At 37.6% G+C, this 12,111-nt stretch overlaps 1 protein-coding gene across 2 annotated transcripts in view; it reads left to right on the top strand.

Annotated features, from left to right (window-relative positions):
- Positions 1 to 12,111, top strand: part of LOC137137704 (dachshund homolog 2-like) — an 89,330-nt gene that overhangs the window by 75,248 nt on the left and 1,971 nt on the right. For both annotated transcript variants that reach the window (XM_067524318.1, XM_067524319.1), the window contains 2 exons: positions 103 to 267; positions 2,045 to 2,110. In XM_067524318.1, coding sequence (XP_067380419.1) covers positions 103 to 267; positions 2,045 to 2,110 — 231 coding nt within the window. The remainder of the gene's footprint in view (positions 1 to 102; positions 268 to 2,044; positions 2,111 to 12,111) is intronic.

The following is a 12,111-nucleotide window of genomic DNA, read 5'->3' on the forward strand; positions in this document are numbered from 1 at the left end:
GGAAGCTTGACAAAGTGGGTTCACCCAAAAATTCTGAAAATGTCATACCAGTAGCTGAAAGAGACATTCCTGAACATGTTTGCTTGTGCTCTTCCACCTTAGCCTCTATTCAGAAGCGTCTGAAGAAGGAGAAAAAGGCCAAGAGGAAGCTGCAGGAGGCTCTGGAGTTTGAGTCAAAGAGGAGGGAGAGAGTGGAGGATGCTCTGAAACACTCGTCCTCACCCTCTCCTGAGCCACTGCACACCACCAACAACACCATTAAGAACGGTATGATGAGATGTTTGTTGGTTTGCTTCAGGCCTCGATTTCTGTCTCTGCCCAGTTTATGTAAAATAACTATCATTCAAGAATCATTTTAAGGGAAGTTAAGTTTTTGCTTTTTTTTTCTATTCTCTTAATATCATTATCTGCTTCTTCATTCATCATCTTTTTCATTCTCACTTCTTTCATAAAAATATTGGGCTCTTTATTCTTTCTTTCTTTCACGGCTACAGCCGTGGCCAAAAACATTATGTTTTCAGGTTGTCTGTCTGTCCATCCATCACATTTTTTTGAATAGAAGATCTCAGAAATGTGATCTCAGAAATGTCGTGAGGAAACAGTTTCAAATTGGACACAAGCCTGGACTGGACTCAAGGATAAACTGATTAAAGTTTGGTGCTCAAAAGAGGAAGGCCAAAGTTATTGTAATCTCATGTATGTCTTGTAAACATGATATCTCAGGAACATCTTGAAATTTTTTAAAAATTGAGCACTGTTGTTCATTTGTACTCAAGGATTAAGTGATTAGAAATTTGTGCTCAAAGGCCAACGTCACTTTGACTTCTTGTCTTGACGAGATTTTAATGGTCAAAGATCAGAGGCCAGGCAGTAACTTTGACCTCCAGTCTCATCAGTCTCATGTCCTAGAAAGACTTTTCTTAAATTTGGCACAAACATCCACTTGGACTCATGCATGAAAGTCTGGACATATATGCATGTAATCAGCAACTTGACTTCTTTGCTACAACCTAAATCCAATTATTCTACTTTTTTTTTGGATTATTGTTCTCAGTGCAATATTTTAAAATGTAAAAAAAGAGTAAGTGTTTTTTGTCCATCAACTTAATATTTTATATTTATTATATTTTGTATACATAGGGGGCCTAGTGACTCAGTGGGAGAGCTTTGGGTGGGGATGTAGAAGGCCATGGGTTTGGGATCGCGGCTTGAAACTGTTCCCTCAAGACATTTATGAGATCTTCTATTCAAAAAAAATGTGATGAAAGGACAGACAGACAACCCAGCCACTAAGGGCCCCCTTGGTGCCGGTCTCGAGTCAGCTAGGACAAATGGTCCTAACAAAAAATGGTATAAGACTGTATAAAAAGGTAAACAATCTTACAGTGATAAATTATTGGTTAAATAATCAAAATATAACTTTAATTTCAAATTAAGAGACATCTGTACAAGCTGCATGTGCGTTAAATATTAAGTTCATAAATATGAAAATTCTTTGGTTTATGCTTGAAAATTTGCACCCAACTGTACCTACACTATCGCTTGTTGTGTATGTAAATTCGCTCATTTTTATTTTTGTTCCAAGGGAAATCTAGTTAATCCGCAATATTCATTTTATTTTGTCGAAAAAATTTTTTTTAAATTAAAGCCACTGTTCAAACCTAAACGAATATATCTTCCTCAAATGATTATTTTTTTTTTTTTATAAATCTCTGTTGGACACTAATAGGAATTTCAACACAGTAGGTTTTACTACACAACTCTTTGGCACTGTAAATGTGTTTTGAGGTCACCTCAAGCTGTTTTTCTTCCTTGCATATCCAAACCATTTTTACAGAACATTAAAAAGTGCTTTGACAATTAACACCAAGAGAAAAACAACATTACATCCAAAAACGTAATTCTCTGGATAAATGTTTTTGTTTGTGGTTTGGTCCTCTTTCTAAATCCAGGTTGTTTTTGACCTGCCCACAGTTACAAGGTGTTGTTTGGTTTTTTATTGGCCAACCCACTGAGACTGTCTTGTCTTTGTGTTTCATACCAGACGCTGCTATAGCCGAGGATAAACCTGAACTTAATGGAAACCAGCAAGACAACGGTGCTGTACAAGGTACTTTCACAGACACACACAAACACTCATATGCCCTCAGACACACAACCAAACAATAAAAAAATAATGAAATGAAACACACAGACTCACAGTCAGATACGCACTCATGCATGCAGAACCATGCTGATACACACACACACAGACATGCACACAAACAAATATGACACTGTACACAAGCATGTTCAAAGCAAAAGTGTTAAGGTACACACACGTGGCAGGCATATGTGTGTGTTGGGGCCCAGGCTAGATTAGTGGAGACATTAAGCAGACATTGTGGCCCCCCTTTGATGTGTACCTTATCAGAGACACATGCTTGTGTGTGCAAGTGTCTGTGTTTGAATTTTTGTGTGTGTGCATGCCTTTATTATTGTGTAGATATATTTTAGTTCAGTCCCACAATAATGAGGACATTTTGGGTTTTTTGCTGATTAATACTAAGGTTACTGCAGGTGACACAACAGAAACATCTGTTTTTTTTAATTCCTGTCATTTTCCTTTTACCTCTTTCTCCTTATTTGTTGTCGGCTTCTTCACCGATAACTATCAAATAAAGGCTAAAATGACCTGGAAATAATATAATTTAATATAATATACATTATAAAATAATATATAATTAAATATCTTAAATTATAATAAATATAATAATATAGATTTTGGGTAGGGTACAGATTAAAGCTACTGACATAGAATGAATAAAGGTTGTGTCGTAGGGATATGTTGGAACTTATGATTGTGCTTTTGAGTTTTAGATTCTTTGAATGAGGACGTTTTTCAGACAGTGACCAAATTAATAATTTACTGTATGTAGCCTCGGAAGTACATTTTAAAACATCTGGAAATGTATATAGTTTTGGCATTTTGAAATCCCGTATTTAAAAGTTTTGCAATTATTACAATTGTGTAAGATATCACCTTCACAAGAAAAGACGGTCACAATAATGTCCTCACCACAAACAAATGTGCTCCAAAGTTCATTTGGGACTGGACTGAGACCATATTCAGTAAGAAGTTTCTGTGCAATAGTGATTGATGTGTTATGACCTAAACAAAAAAGCTACACTAAGAGGAAAACTTAACAAGGGAGATTTAAAAATGCCCTGAGACTGTAAGAATGTTAGTGTTTCTAGGTGACTTTTCTTGAAACAATGATATTGTTCAACATAATTGAAAATCTGGGACATTTTGGATGAAAGCAGTTGATTTTGTATAAAACAAAGTGAGAACATTGTATTGAGAAACTTTTTGTATTTTTTACAGTCAGTAGATTTTGAGAAGAAAGGATATTATTGGAGAGAACGTACATGATTCAATACTGTGAACCGATTTGGGAGTGATATTTTGTACAAAGTTAAATAATGAAATAGGATAATACATTTGGAAATATATGGAAAATGTGGAAACAGGATAACATATTGGAGACAGTAAAAACTTTGTAACGCACAGTGAAACTGATGCATTGTTAAGTCAGGATAGTTTAAAAGGTATAATTTTAGAAAAGTGAGGACATTTTGTGTGCTTCACTTCTTCAAAGGGCTGAAGGTTAAGACTTGAATTTAAGAAGTTTGAATTAGGTTTAGGTTAGAGTTATGGGCTTGGGAAATGCATTATGCCAATGAGGGTCCTCACAAGTACAGCATGCATGTGTGCGTGTTAGTATGCATGTGTCATCCTCTTTCCACCAGCTGTGCTCAGTCCTCCCTGACATTGAAAACCTTCACTTGAAACTCTGCGTGCGTATAAATGAATATCTATAACCACACACACTGGTTATAGTGTGCATGTGCGGGCGTGTACACTGTACCTGTAGTTGTGCATTTAGTGAGTGTGTGTTTGATCCACACTAGTGAGTCAGGGACTCTAATTAGCTCTCTCTCCTCTTTAGACCCCTTTTAGATCCCCTCTCTTCTGCAAGCCAAGCACTCCCACAAACACACACACAGACCCACCTGATTTCATTAATGTTGATTGGCCCAGTAGGACCCCTTTGCTGCCTTACTCTTGCATGCACGCACGCACACACACACACACACCTCTCCCCTGCCTCTCACCTTCCACACTCTTAATTAACGAGTGAGGAGAAAACTGCTGAATACAAAGAAAGACATCACATAACAATCAGAAAGAGAGGGGGGAAAAGGAGAGAAGAAGGAAGAGAGTAGGGAAAAGGTCCTCTTGGTTGTTCAAAGCTGACCGGACAAATTGGCTGCAACAAAATAAAAAAATAAATAAAAATGAGGAAGATGAGGAAATGAGGAAGATCGGGTAGGAATGAAGGAGAGACAGGACTAGAGGATACAATTAGATGTGAGGATGAGGAATAAAACTGGAGAATGTGAAGATTGAAAAGGAGGGGTAAGTATAGAAAAACAAAATGTGTGGCATCAGTGGAATCAGAGGGAGGTGGTGAAGAAAGGATTGAAAGCAGCAAAAGTATCAGGTGCATGAGGAGAGGGGAGAAGAAAGGGTGAAAATAGGAAGACAAGAAGAGGGAGCAAAAGGAATGATGTAGAAAGAAAGAAAAGATGGGGGAAAACAGGTGAAGAAGAATGTTGAACTGTGGGAGAGAGAGGGTCAGAGAAGATCAGGAGAAATGATTAGATGGTGCACAAAGTATAGGAAGGAGAAAAGTGAGGTGGAGGAGAAGAAAAGGGAGTGTGGAAAAGTAAAAATGAAATGATGTTCACACTCAGCAGCTATTTTAGTTTGTACATCACTTCAACTGCTTGTTACATTTCTATCAGCCATCACATGGCAGCAGCATGGTCAAGACGATCTCCTGAAGCTTAACCCCGAGCATCAGAATGGGGATGAATGGTGATTTAAGTGACTTTGAACATGCCATGGTTGTTGGAAACAAACAGGCTGGTCTGAGTATTTCAGAAACTGCTGATCTACTTTCACGCACAACCATCTCTAGGGATTACAGAGGATGGTCTGAAAAAAGAAAATATTCAGTAAGCGGCAGTTCTCTGGGTGAAAATGCCTTGATGATGCCAGAGGTCAGAGGAGAATGGGGAGACTGGTTTGAGCTGGTAGAAAGGCAACAGTAACACAACTGAGGTATGAAGAAGAGCAGATGGATTACAGCAGCAGCAGACCACACCAGGTGCCACTCCTGTCGGCTAAGAACAGGAAACTAAGGCTACAGTTTGCAAAGGGTCATCAGAATTGGAAGGAACGTTGCCTGGTGTGATGAGTCTCAATTTCTGCTGCAACATTCAGATGGCAGGGTCAGAATTTGGGGTAAACAACATGAAAGCATGGATCCATCCTGCACTGTGTCTATGGTTAAGGCTGGTGGTGCGATTGTGTCGGGATATTTTCTTGTCATAATTTGGGCCCTGTAGTACCAATTGAGTGTACCGTGAGTACCACAATCCCTTTATTACCAGTGTACCCATCTTCTGATGGCATTCAAATCACGAATCTGCAGCCAACACACAGTATCTGCAGCAACTTTGCACCAGAATCTGAAGAATTGCTTCAAGCACCTGGTTGAATTTATGCCACAAAGAATAAAGGCAGTACTAGCAAGGTGTCCCTGTTAAAGTAGTTGGTGAGTGTAAGTAAGGGAAGAAAGAATTGGGAAACAAAGTGTGGATAGGAGTCAGAAAATGCTGGAGAGATAGAGGGAGAGGAGAAATAAGGGGGAGAGAAAAAGTGAGGAGGAGGGAGAAGATAAGCCACAGCAATAAAAACAGCAAAGTGCAAGAGGAGAAATGAGTTGACAGCAAAGAAATGAATGATGGAGGTGAGGTGGGACAGGAGGGATGAAATGGGAGGAGTCAGTAGAAAGATGGGCTTAAAAGAAAAGGGCTGCTTAAAAATTTAAAGAGAAGGAAAAAAGAAGGACTTGTTAGGCAAGAAAAGCAGAATGAGAAAAACCAGGGGAAATGATAAAAAAGGACAGAATGGAAAAGAAGGACATGATGCGGAAGACACAAAAAGAAATACAAACAGAAAAAGTTAGATCACCAAGCAAGAGAAGAAAAGAGAGGTGCACTGAATATAGAGAAAAGAAGCGAAAGGAGGACAGAAGAAAAAGAGGGTGAGGAGGAGGGGGAGTGTGCTAATTTCTTGAGACAGAGTTGAAAAATGTGACCTTGTTCCAAGACCTGGTGACATTTCCTCCACCCAGCTGATCGACTTAACAAGGCAGGTCAACGTCATTTTTAACCAGAAAACACACACACACACGGAGAAGCAGGAGGTTTGTTTTTATGGTGACAAATAGAGGTGAGACAGGAAGGGAAACCGGGTTGCTGACAAAAAAAAGCTCAAAGAAAAAAGAAAAAAATATGAGAGATGGGCAGAAAGAATAAAAGTAATATTAATACTTCTTTTTTACCAAGGGTTACAACTTTACTCTTTTATTCTAGGGATACATAACCGGTAAAGTCGGAAACTCCTGGGATCAGATTCATAAATAATGCATACAAACTAAAGCTGTGCATACATCAAGCTTTTGCACATGAAGTTGTGGATCTATTCTATAATTTTTCTAGAACCATCTGCGGAGGAGGAACTAAAATACAAGGTGTAACCTTTTAGTAAAACCTTCTTGTGTGTTAGTCTACACACCAGTCTAAACATTTTCAAGCAGTATTTACATGCTTAATGTTAAATAATAATTGTGTATAAAAGTGATGAGATGCTTTTTCTTTCACATTGAGCCATTATGGCTTCAGTCCTTCCTGCTTTTATACAAATCATAATCTGTACATGATTATCTGAGTATTACAGTGTAATGTTAATTGATCATCTTTCACATTGTAAATATTGATGATGAAGGTGCTTGTAAATAACCACAGCTGTGTCTGCTGGTTACATATGAGACAGCTGTTGTAGAAATATCCTCAAACTGCAGAAAAAAGGGGAGTTTTCAACATCTATTCATGGAGACTGAAGGAATTTAAAATGGTTTTAAAATGCAGCTTTATAAATGTGACAAAAACTGTCTCTTTGTGTAAAAGAGTTTACATATCTGGCCCTGAGTCACAAAGCAACGGTGTCAAACTTATTCTCACACAATATAATGCATAACATATATTTGAAATGTTACTCACATCTGGGGAAAAAAAACAGATGGTCATTTACACTGATGTTGGATGATGGCGTACAAAGCTCCAGGAACCTCTTTGAAAACTGAAAAGAAAAATTCAAATAATAAATGTTGGGACATAGGACTGGGAGATGATTCATATCCTGGTATTTTACTGGGATTTTGTCTTTGTGTGTGTTGCCAAAATCAATGATTCCTAGTCAATTCCTAGCTGCAGAAGTCACTAATTAAGCTGGTTTAATTGGTTAGAAGGATGAGGCTCAACAGCACCAAAATATTTGAAAAAACATTTCATCCTGTAGAGTTTATATTGGTTTTTGTAGCAAGTTAGTGACTTTGTCACTACATTTAACCAGCATTAAGACCCCTGTAGCATCTCACTACATTTAACCAGCATTAAGACCCCTGTAGCATCTCCTTTTTAAAGAATCGACTAACAACAAATCTAGCAACTTTTCCCCGGTGTTATCGGAGACTTTTAGAGACTCTGATGTGAAAGCACATTTCGTTCTCACTCCAGTCAATGTAGCGGGTGCTGCCGTGGGCCCCTTCCAGCTGCAGTCAGAGCAGGAGATATTCACACCTCTGCTGCATCCAGACTGCAAATGAAAGGAATTGCGCTGCTGGTACCCATACCAGTAATAGAATACAATACAAAAATAGTTTTTGATATGTTTTAATGCAAAATGAAAGTTGTGAGCACATTTTGTTAAATTTCAAGAAAATAGTTCATCGGTTTGTTTGGGTTGAAATAAACTATGAGAATAAATTTTAGGTTGGAGACCCCTGGTTTAGACCTTCAGACCAAGTCTAGAAAGCTGGGTTATAGTCAACCTTTAAACAATAGGAGGAGAAATAAATATGGAGCATACTTTCAAAAACGAGTCAGAGGTCTCTGGGGAGACTAGGAGACAAGATAGAATGTTAAATTTCAATTTGGGTTGGGTGAGACTTCAAAAGCACTTCAGAATGTGGAAGCGTTTAACATTTTTTCTGAGCGATGTCATGTGCTTTCAAAATTGCAATGTGAAACCAAAACCAACTGGATGAAATGTACACAATTTAAGAAAAACCTGATCCTTGGTTTGGACTTTAGGTTGTCAAAATGCCCCTAATTGTCTGTTTCGCGGTTAGTGGACAAAGTGAATTTTCAACTTTCCCACTAAACTGAATTTATTGATTATCTTGGTGGAAAAAAGGCAACTATTTATATATTTGAAATGCTTTATTAACATTTAGAAAAAAATCCAAACTGTTGCAGCTCCTCTAATGTGAGATTTTGCTGCTTTTCTAAGTTGGCTTGAAAACCTCACACTCGGGAAACGTTTACAATTTAAGCTAGAGACATTTCTTTCATAACTATGACATTTTGTATGTTACAAATATATATATTTATTGTCAATTAATTGCAATTTTTGCACAGATGATTTAGTTATTAAAATATTCATAAGCTGAACATCTATTTGCTAGACATGTTTGAAAATGACAATTTTATTTAGGTCAGTTAGTTTAGATAATTTGCAACACACGTGTGTTAATTGTTTTTGAGAAATTAAATATGAAATACTCTCTAGTTTCACATTTTAAATGCGAATATAATCCTTTTTATACTTTTGTAAATTGAATTTCTGTGGTTCTTTGAAAAGACTTTCAAAAAAAAACAAACAAGGCCTTCTGCAAAAACAGTATTTTACAGACAATGATAACTGTAAAATGACTTAAACAGTAAACTGAATCCCTGACACACTGGCACAGACACATTAAGAAAAAGATTGAATGGAAAAAATAATAAAGCATTTTAACTAAAAGAAGATAGAGATTTGAGTTTTTAATGACAGGTGGAAATCAAAGCTACAACTCATGGGACAGATTTTAAACACCAGGCCAAACCTGCTGCCTAAAGGAGAAAAAGAAAGGACAGGAGAGGACATAGAGAAGAATGGGTCGGGATAAAAATAATATGAGCGTAACAGAGGACAGGAGGGAGCAGAGGGGAGATGAGGAGGAGGAGGGGATGCATGTAGAATAGAGGGATGAAAGGAGGAGAGCAGGGGGTTTGAGTGGATCATGAAGTGATAAAAATAGGGAAGGGCAGGAGATGAGAAGGATGAAAAGGAGGGAAGGCAGGGAATATGAAGGAGGAAACAAGGGGCGAGCTCAAGATGAAAGAGAAAATTTAAGAAAGTTTTTTTTTATTCGAACACCTCAAGACCTGTTTCATATCTACAAAACAAAGCATGATGAACAGAGGACAAAATGAGAGGTTAAGATGATGACAAAGAACAGAAGAGGGCACGTAAAAAAAGTAGAAGGTAAGAGAAAGAGAAGTGGAGGGTGGAAAGAAGGGAGAGGTGGGAGGGCAGGTTTATGGTTGCTGTTATGCAGAAATGTAAACACTTTGCAACGTTCGCAGAAAACAATGACACCGCAGGGAGAGGAAGGTGTGTGAGTGTGGTTACTGTGAGTGTGTGTGTGTGTTTATGCACGTGCTCCTGTGTGGGTGGGTGCAGCAACAGCACTATGGGGAGCGGAAGGAGAAGGACGGAGGTGAAATAAGAGAGAAAGAAAGAGGGAGAGTTGGCCCGGGCAAAATTGGAGATATGAGATTTCTATCATGAGCGGATGCTGCATAAAGGGAAAACAAGATGCAACTCTGAGTTAGACCATCGTACAAATGTGAATTCATTATATTTAACAAAAAGCTCAATACTTTTAATACACTTAATACAAAGCTACACAGGTGGAGTTTGCAGGTTGGTAGCAACAAGAGATAATTGCTGAAAACCTGCGATTTTAATAGTGACGATTCACAATGGGGATGAGCTGACTGGACATTAGGCAGGAGGAGGAGTAATATTGATATGCATGTCTCCTGTGTGTATATAGGAAGCGAGGAACTTTAATTTGTATCCCAATTCAAGTACCATATTGGACTCCAATCTTACTTTAAAAAAAACATACCAGGAAAGTGGCCAATATTATAAAATTTAACTTGCCAAATTTTAAACAAAGTAGGGCCTTCATTTCAACTGATGCTGCCAAATCTTACCTCCATTGTACGATCCTGTCTTATACTGAAGTACTGCTTTACAACCTGGTCATTTGATGTTTTAAAACCTATGGAACAACTTTATAAAAACCATTGTTTCATCCTTGAGAAGCACCTTACTGAGTTTCTGAATTTCTGAAATTCAAACATTTTTAAACAGGCTTCTTTACTTTATTAATCCCATCCTCTTCGGGAGGAAGTTATTAAGCAGAGAGACAGTATTTTTAGTACTAGGTCAATATTCAGAGGAGACTGTGAGGTGCAGTTCAGGGAAACTGCCACAGGTCAAAACACTGTATCTTGTAAAGATATTGATTAATCTCCCAACTATCTCCCAAATCCTACACTCTCTGATTTAAAAAAAAAGCATCTAAAAAAACTGTTAACACACTAATCAAACCTGTGAACACATGTGAAGCCAGAGCGGCACCTTTACACTAGACCCTAAGTGAATTGCCAAATCCTTTGTAGTCTTTTGTTTGTTTGATTGTGATTTTTTTTTGTCTTTGTATTCTGTTGTGTTTAGTATATTTTGTCTGTTTGTGGTATGAGGACTACGGATGAAAATTAGCTTCTAGCTAATCTATCATATTTACACGTCATGTATTTGCACAGAGTATTTATGTCCTCAACAAATAAACTACTAAAATGAAATGTGTAAAATTATAAACAGATATGTGTCAATATTGTATACACACTGTCACCAGCCATATACACAAATCAAGATGAACAGGATGTCTGTTACATCTTTTCCACTCAGATGCAGTACTTCACTGCAAAAGGCAATTCCATTAGGCCTGTACATCTAGACAATGGGCCACCACATGGCCCATTACAGGCTACATAAGCTACATCCAACTCAAATTTAGCTGTTTGTCAAGTTGGGATTTAAAAGTTTTCCTCTGGCCCCCTCTAATGTAGACCAGATTTGAGGGTTATTATGTATATGTGGCGCTAACAACAAGCATCATCAAGGAAGCGAGTATCACATTTAAAGTGGAAAGTTGATTTAAAAGTGATATTAGTTATAAATTTCTATAGATCACCTTGATACATTTCCAACAATAGCTCTCTGCTATTAGGTGACATCTCCCATCCTGTTGATTTGTCTCTGTCTGGGCTGCTAGTGTCTGGCTGTCACGCAAACCCCCACCCCACTGCCCCCCTTCTTCTGGAATTACAACCACAGCATACACACAACAGTAGCTCTGCTCCCCATATGGCATTTTTATAGATTTTAAATACTAATATAATGGTCAGGTAGAAGCCCAGGGTATATTGGCCTTTTTTGTTTGTTTGTTTTGGGTTTTTTTGTTTGTTTGTTTTTTACAGCTAACCAATAGCCATCTGCTAAGCCACAGACATACACTTAAACATAATACTATTACAATATGCACAGTGATCAAAAAATGTAGCCACAACTAACCAAAGTGCAAACTATAACACCTGTAAATATCAAAGTGTGGCTTGGTATCAGTTTGCTAAATATTTCTCCCCAACATCATCAAGTTGCTGGTAACTCTGTGTCTTGCTTTTTATATGTAAAATGAATTAATTACGACTGTTGTTGGAAGTGTGTGTGTAATAAGTGAAACAAGACATTTCAATATGACAACTTGGGTTTTCCCACAACTGTGACACTTTACAGACAAGCCAGCTGCAAGAAAATAATATGAATCATGTCCTAAAAAAATAAACTACAACAACTGGCCAATTCATTAATTACTGATTTAAAAAAAAAATGTTATTGTCAGTTACAGTAACCAAAAACTAGTTGTTTCTGATGTGATAATTCTCGGTTTTCAAATGGTAGAATTTGCTAGTAATTAGTACATTAAATATTTATGGATTGTTAAAAGCATTTAATGAGGTCACCTGATTTTAATGGGC

This window comes from Channa argus, chromosome 12 (genome assembly GCF_033026475.1).
Source record: "Channa argus isolate prfri chromosome 12, Channa argus male v1.0, whole genome shotgun sequence".
Lineage (NCBI taxonomy): Eukaryota > Metazoa > Chordata > Actinopteri > Anabantiformes > Channidae > Channa > Channa argus.